Raw genomic sequence first — 16,428 nt, 5'->3', positions numbered from 1 at the left:
GCAGTCCACCCTACCTAAGGATTAATTGCATACTGTAAACTTATGTACTGTATGCATGCTCAATGTTTTATTTTAATATATGACTATCTACATATTCAAAGAAAAGTTCACTACAAATGTCTATAGTACTATGGCTATTGCTATAGGTTTTTTATGTGTTAGACTATATTGCAAGTAGCCGACATCAGTTTTTACCCTAAATCCCACTTTATATGCTGATATTTCAGTCATTCAATTCAGTATCAGGCTCGTTAACACTTAAGTTAACCAATTATCACGAAGCAATGACATTTTAAAATATACTGGGGTTCTACGCTAAGCTTACAACTGTTTAATACAATGTAGGCTACTGTCAAAAAAAACAGGAGCTAACTGGCAGAAGTAGTGTGACAATGACTTGTGCTAGCTGTATTTTCTGTTTTCTTCTTACTTCTGCAGCACTAACTGTCCTCCGCTGCAGCAGCCGAATTTAAACCTTTTGAAAAGAGTTCGGTTAATTTTACACATTTAGCAGCGTCGGAGCCCTTTTTTTTCCTTTCTCAAAGTTTTTCTGCACCGCCTTTAATTTTTTACGGTCCATTATCTAGCTTTTACTGAAAATTAGCTCGTGGTGCAATCTCTCTGATGACGTGCTTGATTTTGACTGAACGGTGTTGGCCCGCAAAAACAATTTTATTTATATATATTTAGTAAAAATCTAAAAGGGAGTCAGCCCTTCAGTATCCCAGTCTGGTATCCAGTGTGAGGGATGCACCGCTGGTGTCTGCACACGCAGCTGGTATCCCCAAACCCACTCACTCTGGCCTTCCTGTTCCTGAACTGATTCCCCTGTCTGAAGCGCTTCCCTTGATGGGGATCGCTTCATGGTGTGTTTGGGCTGCATACACCACCACATACAACCTCCCGAGGTGGAGGTGCTCGCTTCAGCTCCTTGCGTGGTGGTGGCACCCAGCAATGCACTCTCAGCCTGTCGTGTTGTGGTCGAAGAGACTGTTACTGAACTCTCCGTTTCCTGATGTTACTGCTGTAGAACCTCCAGAGGTGGCGGCAACTGCTGCAGAACCTCCAGAGGTGTCAGTGGTATCCATTAATGATCTCTCTGCCTGTCCTATCACGGCTATGGAGGCCGTCTGTGATCTCTCTGCCTGTCCCGTCACGGCTATGGAGGCCATCTATGAACTCTCTGCCTGTCCTGTCATGGCTATGGAGGCCGTCTGTGATCTCTTGCCTTGCTCTGAACCGGCCGATGAGGCCATCTCCGAACTCCCGTCCTGTTCTGAATCCGCCGTGGAGGCTGATTGTGAACTGTCTGTCCGTCTTGATGCTGCTAATGAGTCTGATTTTGAACTCTCTGTCTTGCCAGTTTCTGTCAATCAGTCTGATCATGAACTGTTAGGATCAACCCATGAATCAGTTTTTGAATTATCTGTCTGTCCCATTTCCCTCAATGACCATGAGGTGGAATCACCTGTCTGTTCTGATCCCATCGACAATTCTGATCTAGTACTATCTGCCTACCCAGTATCAGTCCATAAGTTGTTTGTCAGTTCAGTTCCAGCCAATGCTCTTGGTTTTGAACAGTCTGTTCATCCTATCTCAGCCAATACATCCAGTTTAGAACTGTCAACCTATTTTGTTTCAATTAACAAACCTGATTCTGAACTTTCTGTCTGTCCTGTTTTAGCCAATGAGTCTGATGTTGAACCATCTGTCTGTCGAGTTCCAAACGAGGAAACTGTTATCTGCCCCATTAGTCCAGTTATGAGCCCAGAAAATATAAATGCACTCCATGTCTGTCCCGTTAACCCTGTCACTGCCTTAGAGACCATTCAGGAACTGTCTGCTTGTTAAGTTTGCCCAAATGTGTCTGAACTGTCTGTCTTGCCAGTCCTAGTTAGTGAGTCTAATTATGAACTGTCTGCCTGTTCTGTTTTCTCAAATGTGTCTGTTGAACTGTCTGCCTTGCCAGTCCTAGTTAGTGAGTCTAATTATGAACTGTCTGCCTGTTCTGTTTTCTCAAATGTGTCTGTTGAACTGTCTGCCTTGCCAGTCCTAGTTAGTGAGTCTAATTATGAACTGTCTGCCTGTTCTGTTTTCTCAAATGTGTCTGTTGAACTGTCTGCCTTGCCAGTCCTAGTTAGTGAGTCTAATTATGAACTGTCTGCCTGTTCTGTTTTCTCAAATGTGTCTGTTGAACTGTCTGCCTTGCCAGTCCTAGTCTGGACAGGCAGACAGTTCATAAACGGGCTCACAGTTTCAGTCAGTGAGCCCGTTCATGAACTGTCTGCCCGTTCAGTTGTCACCAGGGAAAATATTGATGAATTTGGTGTGTTCCCTGCCTTGGTCCTTGAGACCGTATATGCTTTGTAGTTCCCAGTCTCTACCAGGGGTCTCTGCTCCGTCTGCTCAGCCACGGTGGCCTTTTGCTCTGCCGTGGTGGTCTTCTACTCAGTCCGCTCCGCCGTGGTGGTCTTCTGTCTGGCTCTGGTGGTTTTCTGCTCTGCCGTGGTGGTCTTCTGCTCCGTCTGCTCCGCCGTGGTGGCCTTCTGCTCCATTTGCTCCACCATGGTGGTCATCTGTCTTGCTCTGGTGGTCTTCTGTTCCATTGTGGTGGTCTTCTGCTCCGTTTGCTCCACCATGGTGGTCATCTGTCTTGATCTGGTGGTCTTCTGTTCCGTTGTGGTGGTCTTCTGCTCTGTCTGCTCCGCTGTGGTGGTCTTCTATCTGGCTCTGGTGGTCTTCCGCTCCGCTGTGGGGATCTTCGGACTCGTCTGCTCTGCTGTGGTGGTCCTCAGTGCCACCTGTTCTGCCGAATCTGTCCTGGCACCCTGCTCTGCCGGCCCCGCCCTGGTTTCCTGCTCTGCCGGCTCCTCCGTGGCTCCCTGCTCCGCCTTGGCATCCTGCTCTGCTGGCTTTGCCTCAATCCCCTGTCCCTTCACTTGCACATGGACCTGGCCCTCCACCCCTCCCCCTGTTCCGCCTCCTCTCCACCACCCTGGGGGGGGGCTCTGTCACAAAACCGATCCGTGGTCTTCCGCCTGCTCGCCACCAGAGGTCGCCTTCTGATTACATTGACTCTCACACCACACAAACTGTTGCATGTCACCCTGGACTACATTTACCGTGCGCCAATGCACTGATTGGACTCACCTGCAGCCAATCACACACACACTATATCAACCACTCAAATCCTTCTCTAATGGCCGAGTATTGTCTGCGTTTATCACTCTCCTAGTGGTAGCACTTTACGGAGCCAGTATCCTGTCTGAGTTTAGTTTCGTTACGTCTAGTTTTGCCTGATTGTCTGTTCCTGATAACCTGCCTGTCTTGGATTTCTCTCTCGTCTTGTTGTTTGATTCTGTTTGCACCTCGCCTGGATTAATATCTGTCTGTGGATTACTCGCCTGCCTCATCCTTTGTATTATGTTCGCCATTGATCGACCTACGCCTATTTATTGGATCACACTTCTGTCTTGCCCTCTAAATACCTGTTTGCCATTGTCCGACCCTTGCCTGCTTTGACTATGTTTAAGAATAAAGCTTTGCAGATGGATCCGCACATCTCTTGTCCCTGTCACCTCGTTACAGCTATAATCTATTAATGTCAGAGTCTTTTTGCTAGCACATGCAACTCTGAAGGTATTTAGAGTTCAGTGTGTGGCAGGAGAAGAGGGGAGAATGCCAGATTGTTCTAAAAGTGAGAGACTGAGTTTTTTCATTTTGAATGCAGGTGTCTCTTACATAATGCATGAACCTTTTCTAACCCCATATAGTTTAAAGTACTGTACATATACAGTAGTACAATACATATACAAAAGCATGGACATATTCACAGATCAGATAAACAGAAATAAACATTAATGATATTTTAAATTTAAATGTACATGCATTGTTGTAATACATGAGAGTAGCTGCAAAGAAAACAACAATGATAACTGTAAATGTACAAACTTGGACATGGTGTCATGGTAATATGAATACAATTTGTTGGAGTAAATATAAATACATTAATATATAAATTATGGGTATTATGTATATGAACTATGCATATATTATGTAAATGAACTTTAGGTAGTGTAAATTAATTTTTAGTCACAATATCTTTGTTTGACTAATAGGCTAGTTGTTTATAGATTTGACATCTGTGTTCACACTAAAGTTAAGTTGTGTGCCATTTAGAACAAGTACTGTAAAACTCTGTGTTACATATTATGAAAGCATGTATTGGTTCATGTTTCAGTAACAAATATAATGCCATTGAATCGTTGATCCTTTTCCACCCCTCACTCTAATAAATGCATCAGTTTGCATAGTGATAGAGGTTCCACAACCTGTCATAACAAAGATTGAGACTCTACTGGCTAATCCCATTTAATAAAATAATGAGCAGTGGCAAAGCATGACACGCACAGAGACCATCTGCATCTCTCACACCCAAACACTAACGCCTCCGCTGGATACTCATGAAGCCTTTCTGCCTGCCTGTGAACAGCAATTCAACTTGCACTTCTTCTAAATACTTCACAAAATAACCAAAGATAATTTCAAAAATGTTAAATTACTTAATTTAAGCAGTAGGAAAAAAAGATACGTGCGGAAATATATCCTACAGTTCTTTGAGAATAAAAGCGACCATTCCAAACAGTCTGTAATCTCTTTAAATTGTCACAGACTCCATTTCAGAGCAACATTCTCTGCGTGTGTTCTTGAGCAGACACTGGTGGTAATCCAATGAAAATCTGCCTTCAGTCTGTGTAGGTATATGATAATAGAGGTTTTAAACATCAATACCCCTCTAATTTCAGACAGAGGATCAGAATGCGGAATGAAAATAATCATATTTGCAAATGTATATGATGATTAATTATTAACTATTAATTAATTATAAGTGAATTAATTATTATTACCACTTATTAATTATTAAAAGGGAACCTCAAGGAACATATTGAAGTAATAATAACACAAAATCAATTTTTTTTTTGAATGAAAATAATCATATTTGCAAATGTATATGATGATTAATTATTAACTATTAATTAATTATAAGTGAATTAATTATTATTACCACTTATTAATTATTAAAAGTGAACCTCAAGGAACATATTGAAGTAATAATAACACAAAATCAATTTTCAGCAAATACTAAAAATAACACTTATATTAATGTGTCAAGATGGAATGGTTATCACCTGAGACTGATAATGTCAAGATGGTCAAACATCAGACAAATCTGTTTGACTCATATATCAGTCTATCACTAATTGTGATTTACTAGTCTTTTAATAATAGTAATTTAGATCTCTGCCCTAATCAGCCACAGCTTATTGCACCAGTCCCCCATAACATTAGTATTGTTACGTCCTCTGGACAGAAGTGCTTTTATTGTTCATCCTGATTGTTCAATGTGCAGAGATGTTCTGTGTATGGTGCCATTTCCTGTGTGTGTGTGTGTCTCTCTCTCTCTCTCTCTTTTCCCTTTTTCCTTGCACAGTGTTGATTGGACGCAGCTGCAGCTGATTATGTGGATGAGCGAGAGTGGTTAAAAGCTGAGAAGGAAGAGGAAAATGGTAGAGCACTAAGCAGCGCGTTGAGTCCCGCCGTGTTGGTCGTTGCCGTTACTGCCCTCCGCCTCCTGCCCCAGTCATCAACGCATCCGTGGTATTGTGGTGACTGACGGGTTGTTGTTATTCTAAATGATAGTTCTTTTGTGCCAGCGTTATTAATTTGTTTAAGAAGCCATAGGGAGGAGGTTGCCATTTACTTTATGATCCCTTGTTATCTCCTGTTTATTGACAGCTAGGGAGTAAGGGGAGAGTATTGTATTTTGTTTGGGTTTTGATTTGTTAGGTAAGTTACTGTTTAATGTTTTAGTTAGTTCTTCTTTTGTTTGTTATTTTGGCCTTGACCCCTCCTGAAGATTCACGCTTCTTGTTATGTTACTTTGTGAATTAAAAACGTATTATTGAATATACTCTCGCTCCGTTGTGTTTCTGTGTGTGAGCTGGGACAGGAGAGGGGCGGGTATCGTTGCTTAATCACCTTTTGTTAATGATTTGTTTGGTATTCCCAACCCTAGACTGGGGAGAATGTAACAATTGGGGTCTAGTCATTTGGTACTCGGAACGTAACAATTGTCAGACCGTGACACCTGGCTTGTGACAAATTGGAAGATTCGTCTGCTTGTTCGATTCGTCCGTGCGTGATAATTGGAATTGGTCTGCTCATGGTAATTGTGGGTTCGTTTGTTTATGACAATTGGATGGTTCGTTTGTTTAAATCGTTATTCATCTTTCAAAACTTTTTGCTTGGCTGTTTTGAACCTTTGATGGGGGAGGAAGGTTATAGGGTTTTAGGATGGATTTTGATTTAGTTAAGTTCACTCTTTCGCCTACGCTGAGAGAATTTGAACGGTGTAGGAAAGTAGACCTGATACAGATAGCGGATTTCTTTAATATAACTGTTTCTAAAGGGGAGAGAAAGCAGGTTATTAAAGATGAGTTGTACGATAGGCTAGTAGAGACTGGTATTTTGACTGAACATACCGTAACTAAAAGTCCTGATGCAGAGTCTGATGGAGAGGAGTTAACTAGCGAAGTTTATTCGGTAAGTGGTAAAAAAGATTCTCAGTTCGATCCAACGGTAACCGTTCGTTTGAAAGAGCTAGATGTTGAACTTAAGAAACAAGAATATGAAACGCAACTGCTTCGTCTGAAAGAGCTGGAGATAACCGCTGATCGAGATGTTAAGCTGCGTAGATTGGACCTCTAGAAGCTCAAGTGTAAAAGTCCAGTTCCATTACCACGCACCAGGCCGACTTCTGGTAGTTCGGAGATGGGTCAACCCGACTTCGACGTTAGTAAGTATGTCAAACTCGTACCTCCATTCCGCGAGACTGAGGTCGATTCTTACTTCGTGGCCTTTGAACGAGTTGCGGCTAAATTGAAATGGCCTAGGGATATGTGGGCATTGTTGTTGCAGTGTAATCTCGTTGGCAAAGCCCAAGAGGTTGTGGCGGATTCACTGAATTACGATGTCGTGAAATCGGCTGTATGGCGCACTTATGAATTGGTACCAGAGGCGTACCGACAAAAGTTTAGGGTGTGTTCAAAAGCAGCCAAGCAGACGTTCGTTGAATTTGCGAGTGAGAAAAGAACACTATTTGAGAAATGGTGCGTTTCCACAAAAATTGTGACTCTTGAGGAATTGCAAGAGCTAATTTTACTTGAAGATTTTAAGAGCTGTTTGCCTGAAAGTATCGTGGTACATTTAAATGAGCAGAGAGTATCGAAATTGTCTGATGCAGCGATGCACGCTGACGAATTCGTGCTTACTCATAAGATTGTATTTCCAGTTATGCGCGCTCCTAAAATATCCGTCGTTACGGATGTAGGGAAAGATAAAAGGATGTTAGGCGATAATTCTGTTAGGGCTGACAGTGAAGTAAGAATGCCAAGACGTCCTGATAGGAAGAGAGTCTGTTTTTATTGCCTTGATCCTGGTCATCTTATCTCAAACTGTAAGGTCTGGCAGCAGAAAGCTGGCAGCAAGCCCAAAGGGGTGGCGTTTATTCCTGTCTCTGGTCAGTCACCACAGTCTAATTTGAATGTGTTTGGGTAGTTTCTGCAGACTTGCTTAGTTTCACTTTCAGATGATTCTGAGGCAAAGCCGATGTGATACCAACTATACAGTTTTAACCCCTGATCGATGTCACAAAAGTAGAGTTTGCCACGTGAACATGTTGAAAGCATATGTTGACAAAAATGTGTCTGAGGTTAAGTCTTCGGGTAAGAATGTATCTGCAGTGACTGTTGTTGAGCGGTCTTCCAGTTACACCTGACGCATTTATGCAGTATACTGTGATGGCTTTCGGGCTGCGCAATGCACCCGCCGCGTTCCAGCGATTAATGCACCTTGTATTGTCGGATGTGCCGAACTGCGAAGTCTACTTGGACGACGTGGTAATATACTCCATGACGTGGAAAGATCATTTATGTACTCTTGGTTTGGTTATGGAACGCTTGGCTAAAGCATCTTTGACACTTAACCTTGGTAAGTGTGAGTTTGCCAAGGCGATCGTAACCTATCTTGGTAAACTGGTCGGACAAGGCCAGGTTAGACCAGTCCAGGCTAAAATTGAAGCCGTTATGCAATTCCCTGTACCCACGAATAAATGCGAACTGCTGCGTTTTCTGGGAATGGCTGGTTATTATCGAGGTTTTTGTTGTAATTTTGCCTCTGTAGTTGCACCTCTCACTGATCTGTTGAGCACTGAACGACAATTTATGTGGAACGAAGTTTGTGATTTTGCCTTTTGTTCTGCTAAGGATCTATTGTGCAATGCTCCAGTTCTCCAAGCTCCGTTAGTTAGTTCTTCTTTTGTTTGTTATTTTGGCCTTGACCCCTCCTGAAGATTCACGCTTCTTGTTATGTTACTTTGTGAATTAAAAACGTATTATTGAATATACTCTCGCTCCGTTGTGTTTCTGTGTGTGAGCTGGGACAGGAGAGGGGCGGGTATCGTTGCTTAATCACCTTTTGTTAATGATTTGTTCGGTATTCCCAACCCTAGACTGGGGAGAACGTAACCGTATATATTTATCACTTCTGTTGCTGTTCTATGTTGGTGGTTCTGTCAATTTATGTCCATTAAGTGAAAGTGCAAAGATTAAATTCTATGTGAGGAATTGCACATCAGCACTTTGTGGTTACCCAAATGGGTTACACTTTACTTGAAGGGGATGATTATGAAGGTGTCATGTCAGTCTTATGCACACCCCTTCAAGTAAAGTGTTACCCACAAATGTCTTGGGAAAGATAACCATTCCTGAGCCACAGGACAGGCCATGACGTGTAACCTGATTTACCCCTGCAGTGGCACGAAGGACAGTGTGCTGTTTATAACCATCTGTGGAGAGGTTTGACAGTTCAGAAGAAGACAGCGTCTTATGGGATAAACGTCAGTATAGAAATGTAGATGTTTTGCTTTGATAGCAATACATCTAGGAAGCGTTGTCATTGAGCTAAAATGGCATGGTCAGTCCCACTGGTTTCTTGTGCACTGAAGGCATTCTAATGCATTCTAAGTGTTAGAAAACACTCTGTCTTTTGATGCCACCTGAGACGGTTTCTGACAGTTTGTGCAGAAATTATTTGGTTATGCAAACCGATTGTTGCAGCAGCTGATGGCTGCAGGTGGCTGGTCTCAGATGATCTTGGAGGTCAAGATGCTGGATGTGGTGGTCCTGGGCTGATGTGGTTACACGTGGTCTGCGGTTGTGAGGCCGGTTGGATGTACTGCCAAATTCTCTGAAACGCCTTTGGAGATGGCTTAATTATTCTTCTTAGGGTTAATTTCAAAGTTCAATCTGTTAAAATGATTTAATGCACAATGAACAAACGTTAATGAATGTTTTAAAAATATATTGTTCACTCACTGTAAGATGTTACTAGATCTAACATTGTACAGTAAAGTCTATACAGGAGATAAAATTTGACTGTACTTTTATTTAATCCAAACTGTATTTAATCCAAACTAGAGATATTCAGCCAAGAATTACAACTAACTAACTAAAAAAACAAAACAAACAAACAAAAAAATTACTTTTTCTGACGGACTGATATGACATAAACACTGTTAACCATACATTTGTACATTCTCTAACACGCATATTTTGGTTACACAGTTCATTTAAAAGCCTCTGGTGTGTAAAAATAGTTAAATAACATTATGTCCTCCTGTTTTTTATAGTAATAAAAGTTATATGAGCATTAAATAGTTAACAAAGAAATAATTTTGAACAAAATGAACAAAATTCATTCTAATGCTCGTTATATTAGCGTTAGCCGCGCTTATGCTAACGATTTACTACGTATACGCTAACGGTGATGTTTATTTCAATCCGAAATTCAAATTAAAATATGGAATAATGTTCATAACAGAAGCTCTAAATATTAAAAATGTAATTGAAACTTACCTGCTTGAACTTGATCAGGGTGTTTTGTTAGTTTGATGCGTTTCCTCCTCTTGAGGTCGCCACTGCTTTTAAGAAGAGGTTGCCAGGTTTTCACAACAAAACCCACCCAATCACGTTTCGAGGGGTCCCCCGTTAAAAATCGCGTTCCGAGGATAAAATGCGCATGTTTTGGCGGGGTTCCCCTGGTAATAATTTGCATTCCAGGGGCTAAATATCACGTTAATGAGGTCGTTTTTCAACCCGTGGCAACAGTGTTAAAGCAGCCCAATTCCGCGGGAAAACCGCGGACTTGGCAACACTGGAAGAGGATAGCTTTCGGATAGCGCATCAAGAACCGGGTTGACCGGGTACTTAAACCGGTTGACCACCGGTACTTAAAAAAACCTGGTACCGTAATGGTTTCATTTTTTTAGTACCGACTTGGTACCGAAATACCGGGTCTTTTGACAACACTAGTGCTGTGTGATAAAACTGCACATTTTAGAGTGGCCTTTCATTGTGGCCAGCCTAAGGCACACCTGTGCAATAATCATGCTGTCTAATCAGCATTTTGATATGCCCCACCTGTGAGGTGGATGTATTATCTCGGCAAAGGAGAAGTGCTCACTAACACAGATTTAGACAGATTTGTGAACAATATTTGAGAGAAATAGGCCTTTTGTGTACATAGAAAAAGTCTTAGATCTTTGAGTTCAGCTCATGAAAAATGGGGGCAAAAACAAAAGTGTTGCGTTTATAATTTGTTCAGTGTAAATTACAGGAAAAAAAGTCAAACTTTGATTCAACCACTTGCAGCTTACATTTTAAATTTGGCGACCTGTCAATTACATTATCAAACAACATTGGTGCTTGTGTACTATAAATATATCTTTTGATTCTTCTCTCTCTCTCTCTCTCTCTCTCTCTCTCTATATATATATATATATATATATATATATATATATATATATATATATATATATATATATATACACACACACACACACACATTTCTATAAAGTGAATGTGAATGTGATCTAAAACCCTAAATGTATTTATTTATTTAAATTACAATTATAAATAAGGTCTTGTTTAATAACTGACAGAAAACATTATGCACTATGGCAATACATCGCAAAGTTAAACAATCTATGTTATGGAACCCTTGTAATTTAAAGGTGACATATCATGAAAATCTGACATTTCCAGGTTTTAAGTGCTATAATCAGGTCCCCAAGTGCATCTACCAAACAAGGAAACGTGAAAAAGTAAAAATTTTTATTTTATAAAAATAAATTTTTTATTTGGGAAGCCTTTTTCTGCAAGCGTCTGAAAAAACGAGCGTGTCTGATTTTGCTCCCTTGGTGACGTGGCAAAGGGATCTCATTAACGGTGTACCAGTTCTAATGCCATGGCGAATGTTTGAGCAAAACATGTTAACTGTTCTGTCTTTGGCTGCACAGACGAGCACAGAACACTGTTTAGAGTCCCAGCCTCAGAGGAGACAACAGAGCAGTGGATTTATTGATTTATTTACTGTATATTGCTGCTGCCACACAGATCTAAACTAAACATGCAATTTATTTCCCAGCTGTTTACCTTCACAGACATAACCGACTGTTTTTGTAACTCGTGTGTGTTTTTAACGTAAACTTGTGTGTGAATGAAAACTTCGCAGGCATTTTCAAAATGATATAATAAATGATCTGTGGAGTATTTTGAGCTGAAACTTCACAGACACATTCTGGGGACACCAGAGACTTATATTACATATTGTAAAAAGGGGCATAATATGTCTCCTTTAACTATTTTCAGGTGGAACCTCAGTCAGTGGTGTTCAGTCCTGCTTTTAGACATTCAATTTCCTGCAGTTTACTGTTCACTCTGCTATAACACACCTGACTGTAATTTCTAGTACAAGTAATTTCTAGTACCTCGATTAGCTGTTTTTAAGTATATTTTATTAAAAACAATCTACAAGAAACATCATCTTAATGAATTTTAGGAAAAATCCATCCATCCATCCTTTCATAAATTCAATGTCACAAAATATTTCTGAACCTTTATTAATTAATGATAAACATCTTACAATGATTGACAATGTTGTGCATTTGTACCATCCAACTCTACTGGTGGCTGATGAAATATTTTAAGAATTATATATTGAATTAGCATTGGTTAACCATTCAGACCAGACATCTATTTTACTAGAGAAAGCAATATTATGGATAGAGGAGTCGTATTCTAGCCAAAAGCAACAGTTTAACATTACAAACATCTAAATAATTAATGTGATTATTACAACCACACAGCGTTTTGCTTTACAAGATGTTAAGGGATTTGAGTCAGTTATGAATTGTGTGGATTACTTTTTGATTATTGTGATGTTTTTATTGGACTCTCATTCTGATGGCATACATTCACTGCAGAAAATCCACTGGTGAGCAAGTGATGTAATGCTGAATTTCTCCAAATCACATTTAATTTTACCTTGATGGGTTTTGACTTTTTAATGCCTTAATAGATTAAATCAGTGTAGGTCAAGAGAACACAATTTATGTGACAGCACCAAATTACGATCCAAAAATAAACCCTGTGCCAACCAACCCCTAACTCTCCAACATGCTATAAATGTTTGGGAGAAATACTAAAACAGGTCAAACACTGATCTATCTCGCTCACAGCACAGTGACCCAGTTAAAGCAAATATTCATTTCTCAACTGGACACACACACACGCACATTTCTTTATTCTATCATGATGAGACTTTCTTTTGAATTCTATTGTTTATATATATATATATATACTGCACTAAAGACATTTTTCAATCTTTATGCATTTTGACATTTATTAATAATATAATCATATATTTATTCATCTGTTAAACTTGCTGCTCTCTACAATGTTGGTGACATTTAGTCCACATTCATTCACAATGTAGAACACTAGAATCTCTGCAGATGCTCTTCCAGCATTTCCAGGACCAGCAAACCTCAGTCAGCATCTAAAATCAGACCATGCTGCTGTGGACAGTTTTAATGCTCCTTTGCACCGGTTGATTTATGACACCTACTGTGCAATATGTTCTCAACAAATGATTAGTCCCTAGATTAGGTACAACGATGTTAGTTATTTCATGCAATTAACTGATGCATATGATGATATGCAGATATTATGTCAGGAAACAGATGTGGTTTTAAGCGTGTTAGGTGTGTTAAGAGACAATAGAGTGCTGCAATCTCGTGTAGAGCTGCAGTATCCATCAGCGTTCACTGCGTTACTGCTAGACACTCACGTGCGCTTCATCACACACACACACACACACACACACATAGTTCACAAAAAGTAATGGCAAAGTAGTGTATAATTTTGCATATTTAACACAGCCAATGCATAAGTGCATATGGGTTATTTAATACTGTAGATATTGTAACCCAAATACAGGTTCAAAAAATGAGAAGCAAATAATAATAATAAAAATAATAATAATAAAAAAATACAAATAAAAACGCTAAAAACAGCTGAAAGTAAGATCTGCCTACATTTAATAACAAAATGTTGAAGCTCTTACGGTGGTGTAAACGTTTCATTTGATGTGTTTTTGGATGTAAGGAAATCACACTCAGACTTTCCATGCATGTGCCATCAGCAAAGGTGCAAGCTCAAGGCTTTTTTCTTTCTTTTTTTTTGCAACAAAATCATTTGAATAAAATCAATTGCAAATTCTTTCACTCATTTATGTTATGCGTGTTTTAAAAGATGCCAGCTATATATATGAGATGCCGCCTTACCGTCGGAAGCCTGCGCGCTGTGTAATAAAAGTAGGAATATTGCTATAGATGAGAGTTTAGTGCCCCGCATCCCTCCAGACGCATGTGTGCTCGAGCATCTTCTCCTCCTCTCTCCGGGGCGCAGGATGCTGCAGCTTAATCTGTGCAAATCTCTCCAGATTCCCTCTACACGACCAGCCATTAGTGTTCGCAGAGGAGGTGGCCCGGTGCCGGTACTGGACCAGACATCTGCTCAAATCCGTGAGTCAGTGGGACGTGCGGTGGTCACGCCGCTCCAAATGTCAGAGGAGAGCTGCAATCGTGAAAATACCCATAGTCCACCATCACTGCGACACAGGGGAAGCGAGAGGGAGCTGCATTTTTCAATGGTTTATCTATGGCTCACAGCTCCTTCTTACCACCCATAATGTGATCGGATGTTGGAAGGAATGCATGTAATTCTTTGTCTGTTGTTCAGTGAAGCTGTCTTATGAAAAAGTGCTCGCATGCAGGGAAGCGGTAGTTTTGTGCCATGTGCATGCTCTAGTGGTCAATATAGAATATTACTGTTAGACTGATTTATAATCCACCAGTTTCTTATAAAAACGTACAAAAAATATTCTGCAAACACTTTGTTTCAGTTCTGGATGCTGACTGGTTGCCCTAAGCACTTTTAGCTGTGTCTCAAGTGCCTATAATTGCTTTTAAAAACGGTTATGGAATAACACAAATATTAAGAATCCACACTTTAATTAAATAGTTTATATTAAGGAAATTCATTATCTGTTCTTCTTACAACAGAAGATATGATCTCTGACAACAAATGTACTATGCAACAAAATTAGGGATCCTATGGGTACTGTTGTGAGCAGGGGCCTCATTTATAAAATATGTGTATGCACAGATTTGATTTTAGAGTGTGCGTACGCTAAAATCCACGGCAACTTTCATATTTATATAAAAACGGCCTTTGACGTGGAAAAGTACTCACCGTCATGTCAGGGTCTGAGCAGGCGTACGCACTTTTCCTTGTGGCAAAAAGTCGGAGCACTGCAGCTAATTTGAACATTAAGCTGCAATAATAATAAAAGCGGTGTAGCTTACGTTCAAGCACATAATTCATCATAAACAACAAAGATGCAGTGTAAGAGATTAATTGTGCAGTGTAGTCAGATTTTTTATTAGGCCTAACGGGAGTTTTTGCGAGATTAAACTGACCATTTTAGTAGCTAATGTTGAGAGTTCTTTACTCGTTTTCTGTACACAGTTTAGCCTATTCTATGTTTTTTTTTTTTTTTACAAGAGAACTTGCGAAGTCTTGATTTACTACTAATGCGTAAAAAAAAAAAAGCATAAACGCATCTCCGACTGTTTCGTCTGTGTAGCCTAATAGGCCTATGTCGTGCAATAACGGGTTTAATATATTATATTCAACAACATTGTTAACTGTTTTTATTTATAACATCTGCTGCTTTGCTTCTGTGAAAAGGAATAGAGACATCAGCCTTAAACTTTGTTTTTGTCATTTACATCAGTTATATTTGTATAAAATACACTATATATTTTTGTGTCAGTAGCCTACATTAATGGCACATTTGAGCAGCATTAGCTAGTAAACTGTGCAAATATAAAGAAATGCCAAATCACATGCAGGTTTTTTTTTTTTCATATCGGAGACCATAATCGTGTAATAATTTATTTTATTATGATATGAAACATCTAACATTTTGTTTCAACAATGTTTTTTTTAAGTTTTGCAATCATTTTGTGAAACTAAACTTTTTATTAGTTGTCATAGCAAGTGATTTTAATAGTAGGATGGCTCACTTTTTATAAGATGATTCGTAGTTTATTCTTACTTTTACCTAGTTGTTTTATAATTATATACTAATATACTCTACTAATATATATACTAATATAATAATAATATACTACTAGCCTACTACTACTACTACTACTACTATTATTATTATTTCTGTTGTTTCTAGAAGTAGTAATTTTGATAATAGTCAATAGAAAAAATATAACAAAAAATATATATGGTTTGTCCATAGACTAATTACACATGATTAAAGGGGTCATATGATGCGATTTAAATTTTTCCTTTCTCTTTGGACTGTTACAAGCTCTTGGTGCATAAAGAAGATCTGTAAAGTTGCAAAGACTAAAGTCTCAATTCCAAAGAGATATTCTTTATAAAAGTTAAGAGTCAACCACTCCTACCTAAAACGGCTCGTTCTAACATGCCCTCAAATATCTACGTCACTATGTGGGAAGATTTGCATAACTCCGCCCAAATGTTCATGCAAAGAAAGAAGGCGTAACTTTTATTCTCACTGTAGTAGTGTTGTTGCCACCGCTGCCATGTCATGAAGATGCTGTGTGTTTCATTGTGAAAGTGAAACTACTTAGTTTGGCCTTCCAAAAGAGAACGATATCCGCTTCGTCATGCCTAGAGCTGATCCGTGCTGGTCGCTGAGGAAATACATCAACTTTGTGCTGTGGATCACCGGATCGGTTTTCACCGTGGACGAAGCGGAGTCCAGCCCGGGGTCGTCACATGTGGTTGCCGGAAGCCCGCCCACCGGCCGCCCCTCACCCTAGCCCTCCGCCCTCTGTTCACTCTAGGCCTCCGGCCTCCGCTCACTCTAGGCCGCTGTGTGTGATGCTGTGTTTCGTTGTGAAAGCGAAACTACTTTGTTTGG

At 39.8% G+C, this 16,428-nt stretch overlaps 1 protein-coding gene across 1 annotated transcript in view; it reads right to left on the bottom strand.

Annotated features, from left to right (window-relative positions):
• Positions 1–14,195, bottom strand: part of LOC107571497 (UPF0606 protein KIAA1549L-like) — a 77,483-nt gene extending 63,288 nt beyond the window's left edge. Inside the window, exon 1 of the mRNA XM_016257812.1 lies at positions 13,745–14,195. Within this exon, the coding sequence (XP_016113298.1) occupies positions 13,745–13,925 (181 nt within the window). The 5' untranslated portion in view covers positions 13,926–14,195. The remainder of the gene's footprint in view (positions 1–13,744) is intronic.
• Between the last annotated feature and the right edge of the window lie 2,233 nt (positions 14,196–16,428).

Source organism: Sinocyclocheilus grahami, unplaced genomic scaffold, assembly GCF_001515645.1.
Source record: "Sinocyclocheilus grahami isolate Dianchi unplaced genomic scaffold, SAMN03320097.WGS_v1.1 scaffold1602.1, whole genome shotgun sequence".
Taxonomy (NCBI): domain Eukaryota; kingdom Metazoa; phylum Chordata; class Actinopteri; order Cypriniformes; family Cyprinidae; genus Sinocyclocheilus; species Sinocyclocheilus grahami.
The sequence above is the reverse complement of the archived record's forward strand: the minus strand, read 5'-3'. Positions and strand labels throughout refer to the sequence as shown.